The sequence below is a fragment of the Dromiciops gliroides genome, chromosome 3, assembly GCF_019393635.1.
Source record: "Dromiciops gliroides isolate mDroGli1 chromosome 3, mDroGli1.pri, whole genome shotgun sequence".
NCBI lineage: Eukaryota > Metazoa > Chordata > Mammalia > Microbiotheria > Microbiotheriidae > Dromiciops > Dromiciops gliroides.
In genome coordinates this window covers 439,622,003-439,649,866 of record NC_057863.1, presented here as the reverse complement: position 1 = coordinate 439,649,866, position 27,864 = coordinate 439,622,003, and the positions used below count along the sequence as shown (strand labels likewise).

Below are 27,864 nucleotides of genomic sequence, written 5' to 3'. Positions count from 1 at the left end.
AATTATGGAATCTGAATGCAAATTAAACCATACTATCTTCAATTTTTGTTGTTGTTTTTTTTCTTAAGGTTTCTCCCTTTTGTTCTGATTCTTCTTTCACAACATAAATAATGGGGAAATATGTTTACCATGATTGTACATATATAACCTATATCAGATTGCTGTCTTGTGGAGGGGGGAGGAAAGAAAGGGAGAAAAACCTGGAACTCAAAACCTTATAAAAATGAATGTTGAAAACTATCTTTACATGTAACTGGAAAAAAATAAAATACTATTAAGATTGAAAAAAAAAAGCAAGTAATCCACTCCCACAGTTTTCTATCCCCTAATTTGTTGTAAAACCTAACCATTTTTATCAGGTCCTTTCCAACCCCAGATCATTCTTCTGTCCCCTAACCCCCAAAGAAAACCACAAGGACCCATATGTACAAAAATATTTATAGCAGCTCTTTTTGTGGCGGCAAAGAATTGGAAATTGAGGGGATGCTCATCAGTTAGGGAATGGCTGAACAAGTTGTCACATATGAATGAAATGTGCTATAACAATGAAATTGTGCTATAAGAAATGATCTGGAGGATTTCAGAAAATTCTGGAAAGATATTAACTGATGTTGAATAAAGTGAGCAGAATCAGGAAAACATAGTTAACAGCAGCATTGTGTGATGATCAACTATGACGTACCTCTTTTCAGCAATGATCCAAGACAATTCCAAAAGACTCATGATGGAAAATGCTGTCCAGAGAAATAACTAATGGAATCTAAGTGCAGATCAAAGCATATTATTTTCACCTTTTTTGGGGGAGGTTGGGGGGGCGTATTTTGTGGGTTTTCCCTTTTGTCCTGTTTCTTCTTTCACAACATGACTAATGTAGAAATATGCTTTACATGATGGCACATGTATAATCCAAATCAGACTGCTTGTCATCTTGGGGAAGGGAGAGAGGAGGGAGAAAAATTTGGAACTCAAAATCTTTCAAAAAAAATAAATGTTGAAAATTATCTTTACATGTAATTGGAAAAAATTAAATACTATTTAAAAAGGTTTTTAAAAGAAAAGGAGCTTGATATTTTTCCAGTTGCCACTAATTCTCAAAAAAAAAAAAAAAAAAGCCCTAAAAGCAGAACTATTCAACAAAGACACAGCAATTATAACCGAATCCCTGGATTACAATGGGTATAAACTAAAAGTTTTCCTAATAAATATAGGAGTAAAACAAGGATGTCTACTATCTCCCTACAGTTCTAGAAATACTAACAATAGCAATAAGATAAAAGATAGAAATTACAGGCCAAAAAAAAAAAAAAGATACATAAAGATGAGATATCTTCTAATGACATGTTTTAGAAATCTAAGGAAATCAGCAAAGACATTAAGACAACTGTTAACCCCAGCAACATTACATACTAGAAAAGAAAACAAACAAAACAATCTAAATCCATATAATTCCATATAATTATATAATTATATAATATATATAAATATATAATTCCATATAAAATCCAAGAGACAATTATAGAGAAAGAAATATGAATCAAAGGAACTATAAAATAAAGGGAGCTAGATGGTACAGTGGATAGAGAACCAGGCACTTACTAGCTGTGGGACTCAGGGCAAATCTGTTTGCTTGACCCTGTTTGCTTCAGTTCCTCAACTGTAAAATGATCTGGAGAAGGAAATAGCAAATCACTCTAGTATCTTTGTCAAGAAAACCCCAAATAGGGTCACAAGAGTTGGATACAAGTGAAACTAGTAAACAACAACAAACTACAAAATGCTTGAATTATATGTGTTTAAGGAATTCTATTCCATCTTGTCTTATTCAATAGATTGTCCCTTCTATTATCTCCATCCTATCACTTTTTTTCAGTCTTTCCCTTTCTACTGGTTCCTTCCCTGATGCCTACAAAGATGCCTTATCCTCAGAAAACCTTACTTTGATCCATCCCCACTATCTCTTTTGCCCATTTTGGCTAAACTCCTTGAAAAGGCCATCTACAATAAGTTTCTCCCCTATTTTTCCTTTCATTTTCTTCTTAACCCTATACAGTCTGGCTTCTGACCTTATCATTTCACCAAAATACAATTTGACTTCTGACCATATTTACCCTTGGTAAAGAATATGGCCATTCATCATGAGAGACAGGGGTGAAGAAGAAGATAGTAGCAGAAGCCATTAGTGACAGGAGATGAGGAAAAAGAATAATTGCTGGGAGTTCCCAGCAATTGGCCTCAATTTCTTCGATGAAATATGAGGCAAGGCTGTCAGCTATGGGGTTGGGGAGAATGGCAACTATGGGAAATTGGAAAGGGGATGAAAAATGTTGGAAGAGCCACTGTATAGAAAGAGATAGTAGTAAATTAATAAGTCACATTTAGAAGGACTGCCTAGCAGCAGTGAAGGCCCAGTTGAGGTTGTATTAACATAAATTTGTAGCTGACACAGTCAGAACAGTTAAGTGATTTTCTCCACCACTGTTCAACAGCACCCGTATAGGAACAAAGGTGGCAAATTGTGAGAGTAATCCAAAACTAAGACTTGGCTGTATGCACTCAGTGAAATGACAGGGATTGAAATGAGGACAGTATAGAGTTGAACTGGTTCTCCAAGGAGTCAAGATGCAGAAACAGGAGAGAGGGGCTAGTACAAGGAGAAGGCCTGGTAGAGAACTGAGGGGTCAAGGTATTGGAGGTCACAGTGTACACAAAGAGTAGGGTTTTATAAGGAAAGGCAGGAGACATGAAAAGCCAATAGATCATGACTGGAAAGATGGATTTGGCAATTCTTGAACACTAGAGGTAGTATATTTATGGGTGATGGCAAGAACAAAGGTCTTTCTGTTACAAAGAGCTCCTTAAAGAAATAAATAACAAAACAAAACAAAATAAAAGAGAGAGAAAAGAAAAGAAAGAACTAAAAAACAAACAAAAAACAGAAAACTATCAATGCTCATGGCTGGGAAAGAAGAAAACAAGCATTTATAAAATACGACTATGTGCCAGGCTCTATGCTAAGCACTTTACAAATATATCACAACAATCCTGGGATATAGGTACTATTATTATCCCTATGTAAGTGTCTGAAAACAAATCCCAACTCAGGTGTTCCTAACTCCAGGTCTGGCAATCCATTCTACTTCACCATCTAGTGGGGGATAAAATGTAAGAAGACTGGAAAGGTTGGAAGGAACCAGATTATGAAGGACTTTGAGTATCAATTTAAATGTTGGTCCTAAAGGTAATAAAAAACCAATAAAGAGACCAACCAGCAGGTTATTCCGATAGTCAGCGCTGTGATGATGAAGGCCTGAACCTAGATACTTTCAGTGTCATAGGTGAGGAAAGATATATGGTAAAGATGAAAGAAGGTAGGATCTCCAGAACATGGCAACCAGTTGCATATGTAAAGCAAAAGAAAACAAGTAGAGATAAAGATGAGTCTGGGTGGCTGGGAGGATGATGGTATCAACAATAGAAAAGTTATAAAGAAAGGAGGGTTTAGGTGAAAAGATAATGAGTTCAACCTTGGACATGTTGAGTTTAAGATGTCTATAGGGTATCCAGTTTGATATGCCTAAAAGGCAGTAGGAAATGCAAATCTGGAAGCTGGGAGAAAAAAGAATAACACTTCCAGATCTCAAATTATGTTACAGAGCAGCAGTTACCAAAACAGTTTGGCATTAGTTAACAGAGAGAGAAATAGATCAAAGGAACATCCAGATGAGGCAAAATCAGAAACAATGGGACTCAAAACCACTGTTCAATTAACCCAAAAACATAAAATACTTATAAGAGGACTGCCTATTTTAATGGTCTTTTTTTCTAAACCAATAAGAAAAATGTAAAGTAGTCTGGCAGAAATCACACTTAGACCAAAATCATATCCCAAAAATATTCAAACTGGATGCATTACCTTAATATTAAATATCATACCATTAAAAAAAAATCAGGGAGTGGCTAGGTGGCACAGTAGATAAAGCACCAGCCCTGGATTCAGGAGTACCTGAGTTCAAATCCGGCCTCAGACACTTGATACTTACTAGCTGTGTGACCCTGGGCAAGTCACTTAACCCCCACTGCCCCGCAAAAAAAAAAAAAAATCAGAAGTGAATACACAGAGTAAAGAAGAAGCCCAACAACAAGATAAATAGCATTATGAATTGATGTCAGAAAACTCTAATTCTTAAGACATTCTTGTAGCATTTCTCTCCTATCAGCTTCCAGTTCTGGCAGGGCACAAAAACTAGGGTCTTGTGGGTTGAGAACCAACCACACAGCAATTCCTCTCCTACTGCAGGGACTCAAAAAAGTAGAAGAAAATTACTCTACCTAGCCACATGAGAGGGGTTATGAAGGAGAAACTGGACTTCCCTCAACCTAGGGGAGCCCCTAGGTTAAGGAATCCCAAGGCCACCAAGATTCTATCACAAATATTCACCCCAAACTCTCCCCACTTTGTATCAACCAGCAAATGCTAATTTAGCCCAACCAGAAAAGGAACTAAGGAAAGGGACCAAAGGGACCAAAGTATACAACTGCACAAGGACAGAAACAGAAGCGTAAAATCCAGCGTGCGCCAGTTCTACACTTTCAGAACTTGGGGGTAGGAACTACAATTGGTGAAAAATAAATTTCCCAACATGAGAGGAGGTCAAAGCAGCCTTGTAGGCCAGCCCTCAGAAAAATCCGTCAATGGGGAAGGGGTCAGAAAAATGAAAGAAAAATGTAAGAGGGGAAAAAAGCTAAACCACCAAAAATTTCAAGAAGAAAATCCAATAAAAAATGTAGACCAGTGGTATTAAACTCAAATAAAACAGATTCCTATGGGGATTTACTTAGAAAACCACAACCAAACATTATCTAGGCAGTACTGTATAATAATGTATTTTGTTAAACATTTACCAATTATATTTTGATCTGGTTGGCCACAGTTGGGAGTTTACCAGGCTAGTGCAAGGTAAAGCACCAGGAGATAAAACAACAAAGGACATTAAAATTAGAAGTGTGAATATTAAAACATAAAAATAAAGAAATTCCAAACTTCTTTAACTATTTATTATAAGACAAAGGAAAGTGAAGAAATGCCTGACTAAGGGGTGGCTAGATAGCACAGTGGATAAAGCACCGGCCCTGGATTCAGGAGTACCTTAGTTCAAATCCGGCCTCAGACACTTGACACTTACTAGCTGTGTGACCCTGGGCAAGTCACTTAACCCCCCATTGCCCCGCAAAAAAAAAAAAAAGAAAAAGAAAAAGAAATGCCTGACTAAAAACAAAAGAAAAAAAAAGAAAAAAGGCTATAGAATCCCAGTATATTACAGAAAGGTTCATGAGAAACTGAAATCAAAAGAAAAGAATTGGGAGGATGAACAAAGGTCAGACATAATACTATGCTTAACGATACCTTATAAAGCTAGAAAAAAATAATTTCCAAACCCATATGAAAAAACAAAATATCTAGTATATAAGTGAAAATAATGAAAAAAGATAGGAATGGAGAGGGAATAGCATTCCCAAACCTTGAAATATTTTATAAAACTGTAGTCATCAAAACCACATGACACTTTTTAACAGAGAAGTGGAATAGAAACAGACTACAGAGGGAAGAATCAGAAACAATGGAACTCAATAATATATAATATACAAGATAATATAACTTTCAAGTTAATTTCAATAATATATAACATTTAAGATAATATATCTTTCAAGCTAAAATAAGTAGGCAATATACCTTTCACAATTAGTAGTATATGTATTCTTCTTCCCCCCTAGGGCAATGGGGGTTAAGTGACTTGCCCAGGGTTACACAGCTAGTAAGTGTCAAGTGTCTGAGGACGGATTTGAACTCAGGTACTCCTAAATCCAGGGCCGATGCTTTATCCACTGCCACCACCTAGCTGCCCCCAGTATATGTATTCTTAACCAAAGAATGAAGGAAATTGAAAAAGAAAAAACAGATACTTTTGTTTACATTAAACTGAAATATTTCTGTACAATTAAAATAAGTGCATCTAGGATAAAAAGAAAACTTGTTGAATGGGAAACATGTTTGCATCAAATTTCTTGGATTAGGTGTTTGGAATCCAAGATATAAAGACAACTAACAGAAATATATGAAACTTAACGCCAATACTCAGTAGATAAATGGTCAAGGTTATAAACGAAATTTTCAAAAGAATTATAAACTATTAACTACCATGTAAAAAATCTTTCAAATCACTAAAATAACCTTGTAAATTGACAAAAATGACAGAAAATGTAAATGTCGATATGAGAGGGGTTATAAGTAGATAGGAACACTAGTCCATTTTCAGTAGAGCTGTGAAACGATATAATTACTTTGTAAAACAATTTATAATTATGCCAGTAAGGTGACTAAAATGTTCATACCCTTTGACCAAGAGATTCCAATGTTCGACATATACCCCAAGGATATCATTAATAAAAACAAAATCCCCATATACACCACAAGTTATAGCAGTACTTTTATGGTACAAAGAACTCTTAACACTGACAGGGGAAAGACTAAACAAACCATGGTGCATGATTTAGCAATGACCACTATGAAAAAGAGTGGAGAGGTTGGAATACCATATTCCAAAAGGCAAAAAATATAAGCTTACAAGATAACTTATCTAGAAAAACTGAGTATAATTACATAAGGGAAAAAACTGTCTTCTTCACAAAACAGAGGCTCCTAAGCATTCCCAATGAAAAGACCAGAGCTGCAAGGAAACTATAATGTTCAAACACTGGAGTTAAGAGAAACATAAAAAGGTAAACACAGGAACAGTCCAGAGAGCTGCATTAATGGCCTTGCCCCACAACAACTCCTCCCAAAGGCCAGAGAGAAACAGATGTCTTCATCCAAGATACATCTTCGCCCAGAGCTGGGGGACAGGTAGGAAGCTGCAGGTGAGAGAGAGGGAGGGCAGCACCTCTGTACCCAACACCCTCTCCTAAGACTGAGAAGAACAAGCTTCGGTTGGGGGACTTCATCTACCAGAGCAGCTCCTTGTCTGGCGCTTGGAACTTAAGGTCACCTCAGTCAGAATGATGGAACCCCAGGAGAGCGGTATCCAGTACAGCAGGTGGAGCAACAGCCAGGATGAGGTCAGCATGAACGTGCAGGCCTCCGAGAGCTCTGGTTGTGAGCAGATCTACACCAAACTATGCACCAGGAAGCTGGGCATCACCATGAAGGTGGCAGGCAGAATCATTATGTTCTGGATCATCTTCATCATCAGCTACGTCACCAGCTACTATATCCACAAGTGCAAGTAGCGCTTGTCTGAATCCACCTACCCAGAGACCTCTTACTTCCTGGCTCAGACCACCAGGCCAGGCTGACCCCTGGGGGCACACACACCTATAGATATAGATACACACACACACATACACAGGGAAAGAGAGAGACACATACCTAGACTGACAGACACTCAGGCATTGTACAGAAGAGATAGCCATACATGGAGACATAGACACAGAAAAAGACAGACACTAACACAGACTCCTCACACACTTCTCTTCTCCCTTGCCCCAGGATAGAATTCCAGACTAAGCTGTCCACATCCCAGCCTTCCCCTGCCACATTCCACCCACAGGGAGAGTTACTGAAGCCCAGGACTGCATCTCCCAGACCTCTCCTTTGGATCTGTGGCTTGACAGCCAAAGGTCAGAGAAAGATGGGAGAGGCCAGGGCACAGTTCACTCATCACCCCAGCTTCTAGGGCTCCGTTTCCACCCATCCATGCTCCAATCACAGGTGGTGAGGGTAAAATCTACCTGCCGTAGGCATGGACCTCTCCCCCCGCTCCTGAAAGTTGTTGAGGGAGAGAAACGCAGTGGCCCACTTATTTCCAGCACAAATTTTTTAAAAGAGGAAGCACCATGTATGGGAAAGAGGTACTTGGTTCAAATCCTGACTATCCCATTTATGTTGTGTAAGCACGGGAAAGTTGGGAAAGTCATTTACCATCTCTGGGCCTCAGTTTCCTCAACTGTAAAATGAGACCAGATGATTTTGAAGGTCCCTTCCATCTCTAAATCCATGCTTCTTTGACAATGGTTCAACATGGAATCCTAGCAAAGCAAAAAATTTCCCATGGTCCCTGGGGGTCAGCAGGGAAATTCATAGCCTTAACCCCCAGCCCCCCAAGGCCCAGGGTCTTTTCCTAGACTCACAGGCCCACAGCTATGTCCCCTTTATGTGTGCAAGGAGGTCTCAGATTCAGCTCTGGAGCTACTCTCAGAGGTATCCCCTCTCAAGTTAATCCTTTGCCTCCTCCCCCAGATTTGCCCTCAATTACTACACTAAATCCTAGGGAATAATATCCCCTGGCCTGCCCTGAAGGAAGAAAGCCCCAGTGAATCTGAATTGGGGCCCAGATATTTCCAATGGCCCCTGGACACAGGTGCCACAAAGATTCAGAGCCAGGAGAAAGCAGCACCCCAAGCTGAGGCACCTTCCTTCCTGATCCATGACCTCGCCAAAGAGGCAGAGGCTGAGCCATGGAGGACTGGGGTGTTCTGGGGGTTCAGCCCCAGCCTCTATGCCCCACCCCTTCTTGTGCCTTTCCAGAAAGGCAGAATAATATGAAGGAAAAAAATCCTAGACTGGAAGGATTCTAATAAACAGCCACTTGTGTGAAGAAAAAAAAGGGGGGTAAACACAAACAAATAATGATGAACAACTAAAGAAGGATAAAATTACTATATTTTTTTTTTTAGTGAGGCAATTGGGGCCAAGTGACCTGCCCAGGGTCACACAGCTAGTAAGCGTTAAGTGTCTGAGGCCGGATCTGAACCCAGGTACTCCTGACTCCAGGGCCAGTGCTCTATCCACTGCGCCACCTAGCTGCCCCAAATTACTATATTCTAATAATATGGGGAGGCAGTATTTCCCTTCTGAACCTTATCATTATCAGGGGTCAAAGACAAAGTTTAGTTAAATGGAAGGCCTGGAAGTGGTTCTGTTATGTTTCAATGATCTTAAAAGAAAAGGAAAAGGGCAGCTAGGTGGTGCAGTGGATAAAGCACTGGCCCTGGATTCAGGAGGACCTGAGTTCAAATCTGGCCTCAGACACTTGAAACTTACTAGTTGTGTGACCCTGGGCAAGTCACTTAACCTTCACTGCCCTGCTAAAAACAAACAAAAAGAGTAAAGTATATAAACACACACACTCTTACTTGGGTATATCACAGAATAGGAAAAAAAGGGGAAAAGGGAAAAAGGGGGGTATTAGAAAGAAGCACATTAAAGAAGGGATTAGTCCTAAGCAAAACAAATTCTAATTAAGAGTATACAAAAATATTTATAGATCTTTCTGAGGTGGCAAAGAGTAAAAATCTGGAATGGGTGCCCAGTAACTAAGGAATAGATGAGCAACTTATGGAATAAAATGTGATAGAATATTATTGTGATATGAAAAATAATGAAGGGGATGGTTTCAAGGAAATCTGGAAGACTTGTATGAACTGATACAGAAAGAAGTCACCAGAACCAGAGGAACAACTTACACAATGACAACAATATGATAAAGACAAATAATTTTGAAAGGAAATCTGGGAAGATTTATATAAAGTGATGCAGAATGAAGTCACCAGAATCAAAGGAACAACTTATACAATGACAACAATATGATAAAAGACAAACAATTTTCCTGTATTTCGTTTTTGTTTTTTTTTCCTGAGGGGCAATGAGAGTTAAGTGACTTGCCCAGGGTCACACAGCTAGTAAGTGTCAAGTGTCTGAGACCAGATTTGAACTCAGGTCCTCCTGAATCCAGGGCCGGTGCTTTATCCGCTGCACCACCTTTGCTGCCCCCTAAAAGACAAACAATTTTGAAAGACTTAGGAATTCTGATCAGTGTAATGACCAACTACATTTTCAGAGGTCTTGTGTTAAAATATACTACCCACCTCTTTGCAGAGGTGTAAGAGTCATAGTGCAGAATCAATTTCTCTCTCTCTCTCTCTCTCTCTCTCTCTCTCTCTCTCTCATGCACTTGCGCGTGCGCACGCGCACGCACACACACACACACACACACACACACACACGTTTTGAGAAAAGAATTCATTCATTTCCCCCCAAAGCTCTCCGCCTTCCTAACTTTCCTTTCCTGGGATGGATACCATTATCTTCCTAGTCACTAAGGTTTACAATCTTACTGTCATCTTTGACTCTTCACTAGTACTCACCTGCTTTTTCCCATCTGTTGTCAAACCATGTCATTTCTACCCTCACAATTCTCCTACACATTCCCTTCTCTCCATTCATATAGCCACTACCATACTGTACTAACCATAATCACCTCTCCACAGGACTATTTCCAAGAACCTTCTAATTGTTTTTCCCACCTTCCTCTCCCAATTCAAATCCATTCTCTACACAATTACAAAAATATTTTTTAAGGTGGAAGGCCTGAACATGGCACCTTCCTCTATTCAAACTACATCAGCTTCTGATTATTGCTTAGATAAATATATACTCTTTAGTATTTAAATTTCTTCACAATCTGGCCCCTCTCTACCTTTCTAATTTTTTTATACATTACTTTTCTCTCACAAACTCTGCAATCTAGGCATACTGACCTCCCTATTTAATGCTCCACACAAAGTACAGACACTCCATCTCTCATCTCTCTTTGTGGTGGATGTCCTCCATATTTCCAATATGCATACTGGAAATATGCAGGACATCCTTCCTCATCTTTATTTCATGGAATCACTGGTTGCCCCTCAAGGCTCAGTCCAAACCCCACCTTCTATATAAGCAAACACATAGAGTCTTTCCTGATCACTCTAACAGTGGATAGACTCCCTCCCCAAACTTCCTTTGTATTCATTTGGTATGTGGTATTCATACATTTATGCATGTGTTGTCTCCCTCCAATGAGAATGCAAGATCCTTGAGGTTAAGAGCCTTTTACTTTCATCTTTGTAACTTCAGAGCTTAGCACAGTGCCTAGCACACAAGGCAATTTTAAAAGCTCAACTGTTACTAGATAACAAATATATAGTGTTAGGGGTTGTGAGACTTCTAGCACTTTCTTCAAGCAGGAGGGTAGAAGGTACAAGACAGTAGAGGTAATGCAAAATTAGGATTATCAAGGTATAAAGAGAATGGGCAAGGGGGCAAAGAATTAAAAAGAAATGTAACTAATATTGGTATTTTATGGCATTCTATTCCCTGTATATATGCAAAAGACTGCATAGCAACTGTGCCTTCTGAAATTCCTATTCCATAGTGAACATTCTCAACTCTTGACTCTTCCTCACTCCATATATGCACTCATTGCTAAATCTCCCCCACATCTCTTGTATCCAACCCCTTAGATACAAGAACTCATACTGTTCCATCCTTCTTAATCTCCGTGTCTCAAGTCTCTCCCCACTCCAGTCAATCCTTCATATAACCACCTAAGTGATATTCCCTGAGCACAGATATGATCATGTCATTCCCCTATGACCTCAAGGATAAAATATAAACTGTTCAGTTTTTAAAACCTTTTTCAACCTATATCTCCATATCATTGTACATTGCTCCTGTTCTGTGCCTTTGAAATGGACACTGTTGATGCCCTCCTTCCGCCAACCTAGAACACACTCCCTCCTCACAGAGTCTCTCTCAATTTCAAGACCGCAGTACCACCTTCTAAATGAAGCCTTTTATGATCCTCCCAACTCCCAGGGTTCTCTCTAGCTAACTTGTATGAATTAACTATTTTGTAACATATTTGTTGCGGATAGCCTTATAGTTGTACTTGTGTCCTTTAACTATAATATAGGCTCCTTGAATATAATATTGTTTCATTCTTTGTATTTGTCTAACTAGCAAGGTGCCTGGCACCTATGTGCACTTAATAAATACCCATTGATTACTATATATTACAGCATATTATATATTATAGTAATTGGCTAGGGTTTCATATCTTAAAGCCTGCCTTAAAAGAAATGCATTTTTCAGAGAATAAAATAAAATCTATAAATTGTTATACAGTAAGATAGCAAAGTAAAAGGCTGATTTTTTTTCCTTATTCAACAAAAATTCTTACATGTAGTAAAACTGAATTTTGAAGACAAATCTCCATGTCTATATATCGTCTTATCTTGGCCATTTATTTAAAATTTCATAAAGTCTATGTCATCTATATCTGCCAGTAGCTTTGTAGGCAAAAAAAAAAAAGGCAGAAAGAAAGAGGAAAGAAAAAGGAAAAACTCTAAGGATTATTACTGTAGGCTTCAGTGGCATGTTAAGACATTTTGATCTATTCAAATCTATTACAGAAGAAAAGCTTTGCAAAAGCAAAGGAAAATTTGAAAGTTTTGCCCCTCAGCCTGTCGCATTATAGCCTATAAGGCCTTTTGTGGAATGAGGACATTTTTATACATTTAGACCTCTTAAAGACCATTAGTAAAAGCTTAAAAAGTAAAAGAAAAATAAAGTACCAATTTATGTCTCCCAAATATATAGGCTTTTACAAATATCTCAGTAAAAAAATGTTGATGTAATAAAGGAATATCTATTCCCAAAACATGCCTTGATTCCCATATCACTATACTCCAGAAAATATTTTATTTCTACCCTTAAAAAAGTGCACAATTTTCCCTAAAACTGTAAGCAAAATCTCAGAACATTGTAGAATCAGTAAAGGGTAAAGCAAATTCTGAGAGAAATACATTAGCCTACTCATCACATGTACATTCTGTGCTTTGAATTATTTTTTTTTAATGAACACTATGTCAATAATAACTGGCATTCATACATGGCTTTAACATATACAAAATACTTATACAAAGTGCATTATTTTATTTGCACTTCACAACAGTCCTGTGTGTCAGGTAGGTCTCACAGTACTATTATTCCCATTTTACAAGAAAAGAAGCTAAGGCCCAGAAAGATGAAGTAAATTGCCCATGGTCACAAGAGTTAATATCAGAAACAGGTTTTGAACCCAAGTTTTCCCAACTCCAAATCCAAAACTTTATCTACTATATCCCAGTAGTCCACGGTATATATAGGTATGATATTGCCCATACCTCATTACACGGCATTTACATAGAATGGAAAATAAATGCAATATTCTTCCAAAATTATTTTTAATTTGGAAAAATGTACGTAGTAGTCAACAGTAAAAGTATCAAGCTGATTAAGTATTACTGTTAAATACTAAATGTCAGAAATGTGAGGGGCAGCTAGGTGGCGCAGTGGATAAAGCACCAGCCCTGGATTCAGGAGTACCTGAGTTCAAATCCGGCCTCAGACACTTGACACTTACTTGTTGTATGACCCTGGGCAAGTCACTTAACCCCATTGCCCCACAAAAAAAAAAGAAAGAAAGAAAGAAATGTGAATAAAGGAATTATGATAGATACAATGTCATATCTGTCCAGAAAAAGACCAAGGAAATTCTCTAGTACAATTAGATATGAAATCTAATGATATACATGATACTATAAAGTAACCCAACAAAGCAGGTGATCTCAGTTTTCAAGGTTACTCAATCTCATGTAAATTGCCTTTATGTTCCAGTAATATATTATCATTCCATCAAAACGGTATATTTTTCTCTTTTTTTAATGAGGATAGCTGTTTTCATCTATAGGACATGACAGGCATTTTTAATGCAAGTAGCAAAATATTTTGAGTTTATATATATATATACATATATATGTATATATATGCACACGTAATTTTTCTGGGTAACTACTGGGTTTACATAATCATCAACTGATTATTTAAAGTCATTATGTATTAAATTAGTAGTTATTTAATTATTCTACTTTACAAAGCACTACCTACTTTAGCATTGTTGTGAGCCTATATAAATAAAGTTACATATTATTACTACTTAAAATAAGCTTATCCCACAAGAATTAGCAACTTTCCTGTTGTCTTACAAATACTCCATGAGAAACTAAAATATGATTCTAAAATATAGTGCTTTCAAGTTTATTGATAGTACCTAAGAGGTAGTCTAGCTAACTGCCTTATATTCAACTATATTTGGGATACTGTTAAAACTTCTGGGACGGGTAAAGAATAAGAATCAAAGAGAGTCAAGATTCTCAGTCCTCAAAAATGGCAACAAAACTGCTGGAAATTGTTGCATGAAAATCCAATCTTCCAAAAGATGCAAACCAAAGGAAAACTAATTCTTTAATAAATGCCTCTTTTAAAAGAGCAGATAAAAAACTCAAGGTGATATAAACACTAAAACCATACTAAAAATATAAAAATTCCTAGCGTTCCCAGGTAGCCTATTATATATATTGCACAACTGAAAAACTGAATGCAGCTAGGAAATCGTAGAATGAAAAAACTGTACAACAAAAGTTCAGTTTCATATTTTTTTTTAAATCATGGGATAATACAATAAAAAATGAGGAATAGTATAGGGGATTTAAAATATCACTGAATGCATAAAAAAGAATACAAATCAGCTCCCTGAAAATGAGGTGTGATAATAGAGAAGCTCAGAAAATAATTCAAATAGAGATTTGGAAGGAATGCACCAAAGTTAATAGATTTAATAGACATATCCAGAAATAGGAATCTCAGAATTGTTGGTATTCTTAAATATAGGCATATGATCACTATATTTCAGAAAACTATTCCAGAAAATTTTCCAAAACTACCAAAAACAAATTACATCTTGTGGGTAGAAAGACAAAATTCAACTCACACGCATGAGTGTGTGTATACAGATAGATAGATAGATAGATAGATAGATAGATAGATAGATAGATAGATATACATATATATATAATTTCAAAAATAAAGGGAAAAAGTCCATGAAGCCACCAGAAAGAAAGAAATTGCACACCAAAAAATATTATTCAGGATCTGACTAGATTTTTCCATACAAACAAAATACAGTGAAACAGTGAAAACATAAAATACTTGGACTTCAATTGCAGAATCGGTTTTACAATGAATATAAGCATTCTGGTTGAAGGAAAAAGAGTGTCATTTAAAGACCATAAGAATTTCCAAGCATTCATGAGAAAAAATGCATTACAGCCTCCACTGTAAAATTGGTGAATGTTGCAGTTGAGTTTGAAAATGAGAAAGCAAGAAGATAAAGCTGTATGTGTGTGTGTGTGACTTTTTCAAAAGCAGAGAGAAAAAAGGAGTATGGCTGTAATGGACTCAACAATGAACTTGCAGAAAACTGGAGGATGGACCTTGACTCTGACAGTAGTGGATGACTTTGAAAAAGTCACCTTACCTCTCTGACCTTACATCTCCTCACTTGTACAGCAGTGATCAGTGTAAGAATGCCTAGCTCAGATCATTGTGATGAAAAGTTCCCCGAACAGTTGTTAACACACTTTAGAAATATGAATTAAAACATAAGAAAATTTTAAAAGCAGGAAAAACAAATTGGAAAGAGAGTTGTTAGAAATCCTAAAGTAGAAAAAAACATCTTTGATAGGATGGTGGAAAAATTTTAAAGATTTAATAACATGAAATATAGAAATTGTGTTTAGTTTTGGTTTATTTGGTTTATTTATTACCTTCCTCTAATATAAACTTAACCTCTTTGGGCCTCCATTTCTTTATCTATACAAAGAAGTTGAATTAAATTACTTAAGTCCCTTTTGTCTTAAAATTCCATGATCTGATGAATAACAGTAGACCAGGAAACAGCAAAAGATACATCAAATATAACTCCTGCAATACTGAATGTAAAAGGACTGAATTTCCCTATACTTTGTAAGCAGCTAGACCTAAGCAGGGAAGTCCTTTGAAATACAAACTTTTATTCTCTCTTACTCCAATGAAGGCTTTAACAAGTTGCCATTTCCACTAGTGTTTTACATTATAAAAATTTTAATAAATGCCCTATTTCATCAAGCATAAGCTTCATAACCCCCAGAATTCTGTCCCTGACAGTGGCACTGAAGTTCGCACTATAGAAAACTTGAATACTATATTATTCAATTAAAGATAACAAAAAAGAAACAATGCAAAAAAGGAATCTAGAGAGGAAAAGAACAAGAGAACTTATGGACTCCTTTAATCGGCAATTGAAAGCTAAAGTTGAAAGGATTAAAACAACACAAGGAGTCAAAGAACCAATATAATAAAATTTTTAAATTCAATATCAATCAGGAACTTTCCCATTAGGCCTTAAGAAGTAAAGAAATCAGGGGCAGCTAGGTGGCGCAGTGCATAGAGCACTGGCCCTGGAGTCAGGAGTACCTGAGCTCAAATCTGGCCTCAGACACTTAACACTTACTAGCTGTGTGACCCTGGGCAAGTCACTTAACCCCAATTGCCTCACTTAAAAAAAAGAAAAGAAAAGAAAACACATGGCCTGCGGAACAAAAAGGATATGCCAAAAAAGATCCCAGGGTTATCAAAAAAGTCGCTTATTTTTAATTTGCAGTTATCAAACAAGCTACTCAAAAGCACTGCAACATTTTTACAGCAGCCTTCTGTTAATTATCACAAAGCCTTTGACTCAGTACTGCACTCATGGCTTATTCATGTATTGAAAATATATAAAATAAATGCAAGTATATAGAATGAGAATACCAGAATATATGATGTTCCCATGAAAACAGTTCTGTTTTTAACACAACATCTTCATGGCCTTCAATTCATTAGCATCTTTCTCACATAGAAGGAAGTATGGTTTCCAAATTAAAGAGGAAGTCAAATCAAAAACATCTTAATGTACATGAATGGCGCCAAGCTATGTGGTAACACCTAAAACACAATATAGAACAGTAAATAACCCATTTATTCTTTCTCCAATGATATCAAAATGTTATTTAGATTTGAGAAGTTTAAAATTACTACATACCAAGCAAAAATAGTCTAAAGGCTTCAAGACTCAATCTGGAAGTTATACTAACCAAAGATTGAAATAAAATACCTCCAAATACCTTGGTCTACTCCAGGTAAGATACCTTAAGCAAAAAGATGACTGACTTCCTGGCATCCTAAAATCAAAGTTGAATGGAGGGAAAATGTTTAAAGGAATTAAGATCTATGTAACACTATATAATGGTACCATAACAGATGTGGAAAAATGTACTCAAAAAAATTCATACAACATTTAATATGGGGCAGTTAGGTGGCACAGTGGATAAAGCACCAGCCCTGGATTCAGGAGGACCTGAGCATCATCCTAAAGCAAGTATAAAAAAAATTAACAATCTCACAAAGAAAACAAAGGGACGGATAAACATTCTTAGAGTGCATAATAAACAGGTCAGAAACCTAGAAAACTACTTATGAGACAAACAGAAATAATTTCACGAAGAAATAGTAAAGACTGATATATGCCATTGGGTTTGTTGAATGTAACCAAAAGCAATTTATGTCTGTCCTGAGCCTATCAAACAGTTATGTGCAAGAATAGAATCAAAAACTCTCCATAGGCAATATCCAAAAGAATCCAACCAATAATATGTCAACAACAATAACAAAAAACAATCAAAATAATGGCTGAGTCACTCAGATCTGTTTGTGGAAACAATAAAGGGTTTTATGATAACAATTCAAGATCATTAGTTCTAGAAATTACAAAAGATTTTTTTCTTAAAAAGACTGGATTTACTGATCAATGTAGATTATGCAAGGAAACACTAGACTAAGCAATAGATTACTATAGGTTGTAAAAATTTAGCAATATATAGTAAGACAAAACCTGGTAGATAGAATTATATATCAAAAGACTGTTATCTTTCATGGACTAAGCCACAAGAAATCTTCATACTACAAATAGAGACTTCAAAATATCCCGAAGAACTCAACCAATAAACTATAACAGGACCAGAATTTTCATGCCAACCAAATTATTGTCCACAATTGCCCAGATATAAAGGTTATCTATAAAAAATTTTAAATGTTTTAATAAATGATGACATACCAAATATCTATACTTTCCAAATCTTATAGAATTTTTAAAAACTTTCAAAACATAGAGAAGTAGAAGAGATAAAGATCAAATGGGAATAGAGTGAGATACATATTATCCCAGGTATCTCATCTGCTACTAGAATTGTCCCAAGGATGATTCTGAGTTTAAAGAGGATGAACTTATATTCTAACAATTTTACATAACTACAAAAAAATTATTTTAGCCACCTGTGCAAGAGTCCATAGAATATTAATTATGAAATAATAACAAGATAGCAACTGACATCACAGAACCATTTATATCTGAATCTCATCATAATAGATAAGAATGAATTAACAGCTAACATTTTATTTTTAAGGTTTGCAAAAAGTTTTACATAGATGATCACACTGGAGCTTCACAACAAATCCATAAGTTATTATTTAGCCCCATTTTACAAATGATCAAACTAAGGCTCAGAAAAATGATTTACTCATGATGACACAGATAGTAACTGTCAAAGGTAAAAAAGAAATTGAGGTCTTTCTGTCAATGTCCAACACTGTATGATATATGTCATGAAGGAATTCACAGAAGTTGCACTTGAAGTCATCTTTAAAGAATAGAATTCCACTGTTTAAGAGGGGAAGGAGGGTATTGCAGACATAGAGTGAGGAGACCTGCATTCTAGATCCAGCTCTGTGACCTTGGGCAAATCATTTAAACATTCCTTAGCCTCATGTTACTTAATGGTCAAATATATAAGGAAAAGCACAGAAACAGGATATATATTACATTCGAATGACAGAAGAAAACAAGTTTGGTTGGAGCACAGAGTCTAGGGAGGTTAGTAATAAGATACAAAACTAGAAAAGATGGATGGCACTAAATTATGGAGAGCTTTGGCAAAGGATGTGGCTCTCAGGAAGAAATGAGGAACCACTGAAGGTTTTTTTTGCAGAGAAATAACAGGGCTCTAATACTTAAAAAAGATTATAGGGCAGTTAGGTGGCACAGTGGATAAAGCACCGGCCTTGGATTCTGGAGGACCTGAGTTCAAATCCAGCCTCAGACACTTGACACTTCCTAGTTGTGTGACCCTGGGCAAGTCACTTAACCCTCATTGCCCTGAAAAGAAAAAGAGGGGAAAAAAGGGATTATTCTGGACATGGTATGAAAGGCAGATTAGAGAGTAGAAGCTAGAAGACATATGAAGAAGCTATTACAAAACAAACTAGACAGGGCTAAGAATTGGAAATCAAAGTAATGCCCATCAACTGGGGAATGGCTAAACAAACTGTGGTATGTGATAATGATGGAGTATTATTGTGCTATAAGAAATGACAAGCAGGATGACTTCAGAAAGGCCTGGAAAGACTTGTAGGAACTGATGTGTAATGAAATGAGCAGAACCAAGAGAACACTGTGCACAGAGACAGCAATATTGGTCGATGAAGAACTGTGAATGACTTGACTATTCTCAACAATAATCCAAGTAATTCAAGGAAATCCCAAAGAACTATCGATGAAACATACTACCCACCTCCAAAGAAATAACTGATATTGATGGAACAGACTGAAGCATGCCATCTTTCACTTTTTCTTTTATTTCCTTTTAATCAAGTTTTCTTGTACAAAATGACAAATATGGTAATGTTTTACATAATGTGATAAAATAATGGAATTTGGCAGATGCCCAGGGGCCCCACCTGATTGATTTAGTATTGCTTGTATTGGGTGAGAATGAGAAACTGACTAAGTACCTACTTGGGGATGATTAGATCGCAGACACACCTGGCTGGCCCTGAGTGATGTGTTGGTGTACTACTATAGCAGGGGACCACTCTCAGCCAACCAGCTTGAAGGACCTCCCCTTTGGAGGAGGGCGAAAGAAAGTAAATGGGGAAACACTGGCTCTGAGAAGCTCTCTCTTTCTTTTTTGGTGAGCTTCAAGAGCGGACTGGAGAGACACAGCTGACTCTCACTGAAAAACTAGGGACCCCAGGTCGTGAGTTTGTGGAAACGAGGCCAGCTCTCTGGGTTAGCTGAGCTGGAAGCAAGTTTGGGGTTTGAGTCAGTCTTTGCTAGAGCCAGGGACCTTATTCATTTTTCTCTTCCCCTATTCCCTTGTCCCTGGCTTTATTAACTTCACCTTTGTTGTAAATTTTATTCCCATTCATAAAAACTGGTTTGTTTGTGGAAAAGAGGCTATTAATCTCCTTTCTTATGAGCCTGGGAGAAATAACTAAAAAAGGCAGTTTGGAAGGGAAGAAACTTTAGACCTAGAGGTCTCTCATTATTTTCTGAACCCCAATATTATAGCGAGCTACCCAATTAACTCTCCCCATAATAAATTTGGCCCCTACAATAATCATACATGTATAACCCATATCTGATTGTTTGCTGCCTCAGGGATGGGAGAGGGAAGGGAAGGAAAGAGGGATAAAAATTGGAATTCACAACTATAAATAAAAATGTTTATTTCTTTTAATTACATGTAAATAGAAAACGTTTAATCAAGTAAATAAAAATGTATTGTAAAAAAAGAAAAAAAGAAAAAACAATAGACCAGACAAAGAATAATTAAGGTCTTTTCTAGGTTAGTCATAGTAGAAACAGAGAAGAGGGACAGATGTAAAAGATGTTATAGGAGTAGAATCATCAGGACCTAGTAACTGATTAGCTATAAGGTGAGGAAGAGGGAACTATCAGATGTAACAGCGTTCTGCCACTTAATAACTGTTCAAGCTTAGGAAAGTCATTTGGCATCCCTGGGCATCTGTTTTCTCATCTGTAATGCTAAAGAATAAAAAAAAAACCTTTCATTAAGCATTTACAATGTATCATATCCTGTGCAAAGGGCCTGTTTCCAAATTTTAAAATGAGATAGTCTCTGCCCTAAGGAGCTTAGATTCTGATAAAGGAAGAAAACATATATAGGAGAATGATGGCTAGGGAAGGAGAGTTTGGATCTGGCAAGCCACAAGGATAATGAGTTTATCCAGGATAGATGAACTAAATGCCATAAGTGCTTAAATGACCCCTAAGTGTCCTTCCAGCTCTACATTCTGTGCTTTGGATGAATAGTAGTATCACAGGAAGAAAAAATTAAGTCAAAGGAAGGAACTGATGCTAGAGGCAAAAAGATACTCTCTATTTTAGACATGTTTAGTTGGTGGGAGGAAATCCAAGTAGAGAAGTCCTGAAAGCACATGTAAGTCTTCAACTCAGAAGAGACATCAAGACATAGAGTTACTGATTTTGGAGTCATCTGCATAGAGGTGTTAGTTAAAGGCAAGAGTGATTAAGATTCCAAAGCAATCAACTGGAAAAAGAGTCAAAAACAAAAGGGAAAGGGGGAAAGAATGAAGGGGAGGCTTCCTGGGAAGTTTTCTGGCTCCCCATCCCAATACTCTTCTCATCCAATCAAATGTGTCTACTTGCAGCCCTCTCCCATTTCACCTGCCGTTCTACAGAAACAATACTCATGAGAAGAAAGCATATAAAGGAGTCTCTGCCTCAAAGAGCACTAGTTTACTATCAAGGTCATTCTTGGTGCTGATCTCACTACCCACTCACTACACAAACACTGCTTCTGAAAGGATAGACAAACCAACATAGCTGAAGCAGTGAAGTATCCCAAAGGAACAGAGGGTGGCATGTGCCAAGCAAATCAAATCAACCTACTACTTCTCCTCAGAACCTGAAAAGAACCTAGGACCTAGAACCCAAGAACCCCTGGGAATTGCTTTAACCCTCAGACTACTAACCCTACTGCCAGCCAGGCTCCCTCAGCCATTGTCCAGAGGAGCAATCCTCATTGACAAGAGGTTCACCATCTCTACCACGATCTAACTGCCAACAATAGCAATTTCAAGAGCTCCAGGAGCAGCAGTGCTTCCCAGACAACAAACCCCATTGCCAGCAAGGTGCCACAGCAAAACTACTCCAGGGAATAACCTGTCAAGTGATTCTACATTAGCTGCCACAACTGAAGAATCACCCCAAAAATTCTTGACACCAACATCTTTGGCACCGTCAAGTGGTTCAGCATCAGAAACAGATCATATCTTTATTAATGGAAATGACATTAAAGAAAATATATTGCCCACTACTTTGCCACTGCACCCAAAGGACTGCTGATCTTTCTGCAGCTAAGCACTCCTGTGTGTATTGTCTCTTCTATTAGAATGTGAGCTCCTTGACAGAAGGGGCTGTTGTGCTTTTTTATTTGTATCCCTAGTGCTTCACAGTGTTTTACACATAGAAAACACTTAAATGGCTTTTCTTTCATTCATCAAAATGGCCTACCTACCTGGGACTTCCCTATTACTTGCTTTTAACTGCTATCTAGTCATCCTATGACATTTTGGGTTTTGTGGGAATTTTTTGTTCAATAAAACATATTATGTAGTCCTAATTAGAGGAGCAGCTAGGTGGTGCAGTGGATAAAGCACCGGCCCTGGAGTCAGGAGTACCTGAGTTCAAATCCGCCCTCAGACACTTAACACTTACTAGCTGTGTGACCCTGGGCAAGTCACTTAACCCCAATTGCCTCACTAAAAAAAATAATAATAATAATAATTTGTGCATTAACAGAAGTCCATGGTTTCTTATACATGTCCCCCATATCTGGAACACTCTCCCTCCTTATCTCTACCTCCTGGCTTGCTTCAAGTTTCAGCTGAAGTCTCACCTTCTAAAAGAAGCCTTTTCCAGTCCTCTTTAATCTTAGTGACTTCCCTCTGAGACAACTTCACTTTATCAGACAAATAGGTTGGTAGATAAGTAGATAGACAGACAGACAGACAGACAGACAGACACACACACACACACACACACATTAGCAGTAAAAAGATGCCTACTGGCAAAAATTATTCATAGAGTGGTAGGTTTGAAAATCAGATTCAAGGATTTGAGAAATTAGTGAGTGGTGAAGAAACAGAGCAGCAAGGAAGGATAGTGTATGCAGTTCAGCACACCAAAAAGAAATCCAGTCTTTGGCTTAATGCGTACAAATGAACCTCAGTTTCCTCATCTGTAAAATGAGATCATTGGACTAGATTATCCTCAGTTTCTCCATCTATACGATGAGATAGTTGGACTAGATGATCTCTAAATCCAAGATTCTATAATTCTACAGTGAAGAAAGTATCATGACAAAGTATACTGTCAGTACTGTTCATCACAATGTAAATAAAGTCAACATTAAGAGATACCAAACTCAGGTCAAATAAAACGGAAAATATTGGTACCATATTATCAAAGCTCAAGCATTCATTTCTCCTATCAAGAACCAGAAACCAATTAAAGTGGAAAATGATATCTATTATCAGTCACAAGTACAATATTAAGCAGTTTTGCTTAACTGTTTTGTAGAGCAGTTTGAACGTCAATAGGATCATAAAAACTATCTAGTCCAACCCATTATTTTATAGATGAAAATTTGAGGTAAGAGAGATTAAGCTATTTGCCTAGGATCACACAGCTAGTAAGTGAAGTATAATTTGAACCTAGGTCTCCCTGATTTCAAGTTCAGAACTACTGTGTCAAAACAAAATGTATCCAGACCTTCTTTAAAGCTCCCCAACTTACAGATAAATATACTTGTGTTTATGTTTCTACATAGTATTTTAAGCAATTTGAACTACTAAAATGTAGCTTTTTCCAGGTCAAAATAAGTTTTGACAGCACCCATGAACTAAAGCAGAAATCCAAACACAAACATCATTCTTAAAATAAAGTTAATTAAATCACAGCATACTCAGATGTCTATCTTAGCATCTACCAAAACTATAAATTTTAGTTATTTCCCGAGTTTTGATATGTAACAGAGATAGGGACTGGACTTGTGATTTGACTAGTATAAGGGACTCCCAGATGAGGAAAACTCCATCTACCAATGTAGGTCAAAACTCTGATAGCAACCTTAAGTCTCAGAGTTTCCTAGTGGTCAAATAACTTGTCCAGTCACATATTCAGTATGTCAGAGGAGGGACTTAAACCCTGATCTTCATCACTGCAAGGACACCTCACTATATACCACATACTGCCTGTTATATATAATAGCTAATAATAAGAGCTAATATTTATATATTTTATTAAAGTTTGCAAAGCACTGTATACATATTAACTCATTTATGAATAACATTAAATCAAAGATTTATAAGATGTAAATAAGAGAGGTAAAGCCCATTGTTCACCTACCCAACATTTGGTAATCCAACAATACCAATTTTCAATGAGGTCCCAAATCTTCCAATGATTGGATGTGGTTTAATTCCATCACCTCCCTTTTTGGGGGGCATCTGAAACATCAAAATGTTTAATTTTTTTTTTAAATCCTCTTAATCAAGGCTTTTTCCTTTGCCCCCTCCACCAAACCATACACGTATTCCACCAAATTTATGAAATATCCTTCAGGGTGTCATATAACAGCACAATTTTTTTAAAAAAGGAAATACGCCGATAATCTTAGATGACAGAACTGCATATGGCTTACTAAAGAAAAGTCCTTTCAGAGATGTGATTGTTGTAACTGCAACCACTCCTGTAAAGTCCCAGAAAGGTTTACCACCCAATAGCTGAAGGCAGGCTTAAAAACTCAGCTACAAGCGCCCTCCGGGATCAGTGTGCTGACTATGCTATTTGCAAACCTGAAATGTGGCTCAGAGTACGAGAAAGCATTAAAAGAAATATCAGTGAAGTAGTCCCCGTCTTTAAGGCTAGTTCCTACCTATACCTTCGTATTATTATTATTATTATTATTATTATTATTATTATTATTATTATTATTATTATTATTATTATTATTATTATTATTATATGAAGGAGCCACCGTTCTAAGGACTGTTAGCTCCACACCTAAACCTTCCCCATGTGTGGGCAGATACTAAAAACAAGCTGTTGGTCCCTTCTAACTTTATGTGCTCTCCATCCCTTGGAGCCCAAAGGAAAAGCTCGTCTGCTCCAGGAACTAAGCTCCCCTATTCTGCCTGTATCTTAAGGTCCCTTCCAAACTCCAAATCCTGTTATGTAGAACCTATCCCCCCCCCCCCATTCAACCCATTATTATATTCCGCTTGTTTGAAAAGGTCTAATCGGCGCCAGTCACTGAACAAGTCAAGGACCGACTGATCCAGACAGACCGTGTACCCGCCCGGTGCTCACTGGGATCCACAGCTGTCTCGTGTCACTTATTTGAGGCTCATAGAAAAAAGGACAAGTCCCTCTTCCGGGACCCCCGTGTCCCGAGGAATCACGCCTCACTCTCCCTCGGCTCCTTTCCGTGCGGGCCCCAGGGGCGCCGCTGCTCCCCGATGGATCCTCGGCCCTTCCACCTGTCCACCCCCCCGCCCCCGACACCTCCCGCTCCCACAGGCCGGCCTGGGAGGAGATGTGCCCGGCCTCGAGATGCCCCAGCCCCGGTCCCAGGCCCAGCCTGCCACCCCATGTGCGCACGCCCTGACCCGGGGAAGGACGCGGCTACCCAGGCCGTGCGGCCTACTCCGAGGGCCGGCTCCTCATTCATTCAGCCCCGCCCGGGTCAGACCCGCGGCACAACAGCCCCAGGAAGCCGCGGGGGCAGGCGCCGGGCGGCCGAGGCCGGCTCCCTAGAGCCGCGATCTCCCCACGGGTCCTCACCTTGTTGAGGGGGCGACTATGACACAGAGTTCCCCGGCGCGCGGGGAAACGGAGGCTGACGGTAGCAGGAGGCGGGGAGAGAGGAGGGAGGGAGGGATTAAACGCGGCTCCGTCGCCCAGCACCACGCACTACGGTGGCAGCGGAACAGGCGGGCCCAGCCGCCCGCAGGAGCCCAAGCAGCCACCGCCGCAGCTGCTCCCGAGCACCGCCCCGTCCCGTCCCATTGGCTGGCCACGCCTCGAGAGAGAGCTTGCGAGGGAGGGGGCGGGGCAGGGGACTCGAGGCCGCTTTTCGAAGGCGGGGCTCCGAGCACGAGCGGGCGGGGCTCTCTTGCCTCCGCCAGCTCTGGAGTCTTCCACTTCTTGCAACACGTGGTCCTTCCTGCCTGTTTCCCTGATGCAATTTGGTCAGACGGTCCGCCTTCTCTGCTTTCAAGCCCTCTCCTTTCTACGTACTCTCACGCATTCTCTCAATAAGCCCCCCTTTCCCTGGGTCGTGCATCCGCGTGGTTATGAGACAGCAGGGAGTCGTCCAGCTTTAATAACTTGCTCCACCCTTAGGCTGGGATGAAATTGTCTGCATTTATTTGCTTGTGTTTTTTGGTTCTCATTAATCTTGGTATATTTCTCCTGCCACCACTACTTACCCCTGAATTGAGTGCACACCCAATGGGGGGTGGAGGGAGAAGGGGACACATTCATTATGGGTCTCCAGAAAGAGTGCCGGACTGGATCGTATTCTCAGTTCTACTTCCTAGCTGCGTGATTCTAGCCAAGTTACTTAACCTTTTTCCTTGTAAAATGCTGATAATACCACCTACCTCCCAGGGTTGTTGTGAAGACCAAATGAGATAATAATTGTAAAGCCCTTATAGTGCCTGGCTCATAATAGGTACTGTATAAGTTTTAGCTAGTATTATTCTAACACTAACTAGCACTGGTTCTTAAGCATTTCTCTAGACCTCTCATATCCCCAGCAACAAAACACATCTGTAAAGAGTATTTTGAGTTAAATTTCCCCTTTATATGTCATCTCCTTTTTTCTCCAAAATGTTAACTCCTGAAAAGTAATATACTCCAAGGCAGTTGGTTGGTATCAGCTTAAAATGCTTTAATAACCTTAAAAGTGTGTTATGCAGGTAATTGATTGGTGCCCTCTTCTGATTCAAGGGGACTTCTTACTCTGTTTACCTCATGAGACTTTTTTGCCAGTGCTATCCTTCCAGTAAACGATAATACTACTCATCCACCATTATAACAGTATGAATTAATTTAATCTTCCCAATAATGACTTGCATAGAGCTATTATTCATTCATTCAACAAGTGCCGGTGACTAGACTAGTGACTGGGGGTAGAAATGAAAGCAGTCTAGCCCAAGATCTTTGTAATCAAAGTGTAATAGTGGGAAATGGGGTATGGGTTTTGGGTTAGGGGTTGGGGTTCTTAGGAATTCCTCTTTAAAGAATTACACCCTCTTGCACACAAAAGTAGTTAGAATAAGGTGGTAGTTTATTTAGGGGCAAGGGAAGGGAAGTGGGGGGGAAAGGGAAACCATGAAAGAAATCCTTGGACTTCTCTTGGGGAGATAGGCACAAAGCCATGGCTCAGAGGTACCAATCTCCCCAGCAGGAGAATGGCAGGTACTTTTATAGAAGACTGATGGGGGGGAGGGGTGACCATTTGACTGTGGAAAGTTCCTTTAGTGAGGGAGGATCATCCCCCACTGGTAGTGACTAGAGGAATTGGGTGAGGGGTGGCTACGATCCCTCTTCAGGACACAAAGGCCGAAACCACACCCAAATTTATCTCCCCAGGGTAAGGGAGACCCGAATGAAGGGTGGAAATCCAAAGCTAGCTCAGTCCGATTTGGTTCTGCTTATCTCTCTATCTGTCCTCTGGTTTAGTTTCTTCTAGGAGAAGATTCCTTGATGTGCCCCAGAGAACTTCTGGGGTGTTCTGCACCCCATGACAAAAGCCACACATTTAAAACACTACTGGCTGGGGCAGGGGTAGCATATAGACTGCAAGAGGAGGAAGCTGCCATTCCTACATCTTAACTCATAAACAGCTAACCTCAGCAAATTAATCTCTAAGTATGTTGCCACTTTTTTTCAACTATTATATCTGTTTTCAAACTATAGTTGTCTCAAAGAGCCTAGCATTTACAAAAATGCTAACTGTGCCTGAGACACTGAACATCACAATCACATTCAGCTTTTCGTTGCTCTTTTTCAAATTGTCACAGGGAAATAGGTGGTGGGGATCCTTAGGTATTCCTCTTTATAGCACACAATCCAATTAGAATAAAATAGTCTTTTATTTGGACACTTAGAGAAAGTGACCAAGAAGGAAGTTAAAGAC

The 27,864-nt window shown here is 38.6% G+C and overlaps 2 protein-coding genes across 2 annotated transcripts in view; one reads left to right on the top strand and one right to left on the bottom strand.

The window, feature by feature from the left end:
* OLA1 (Obg like ATPase 1) overlaps positions 1 to 25,685 on the bottom strand; it is a 255,463-nt gene extending 229,778 nt beyond the window's left edge. Inside the window, 2 exon segments of the mRNA XM_043996908.1 lie at positions 24,066 to 24,166; positions 25,503 to 25,685. Of these exon segments, the coding sequence (XP_043852843.1) occupies positions 24,066 to 24,166 (101 nt within the window). The 5' untranslated portion in view covers positions 25,503 to 25,685.
* Positions 7,054 to 7,284, top strand: LOC122750236 (small integral membrane protein 1-like). Its single transcript, XM_043996909.1, has one exon. It carries the CDS (start codon positions 7,054 to 7,056, stop codon positions 7,282 to 7,284), a length of 231 nt encoding a protein of 76 aa, XP_043852844.1.
* Positions 25,686 to 27,864: the final 2,179 nt, after the last annotated feature.

What these genes read in the sequence shown, in the direction of transcription:
- LOC122750236 (XM_043996909.1), top strand. Translation starts at nt 7,054, where the DNA reads ATGATGGAACCCCAGGAGAGCGGTATCCAGTACAGCAGGTGGAGCAAC.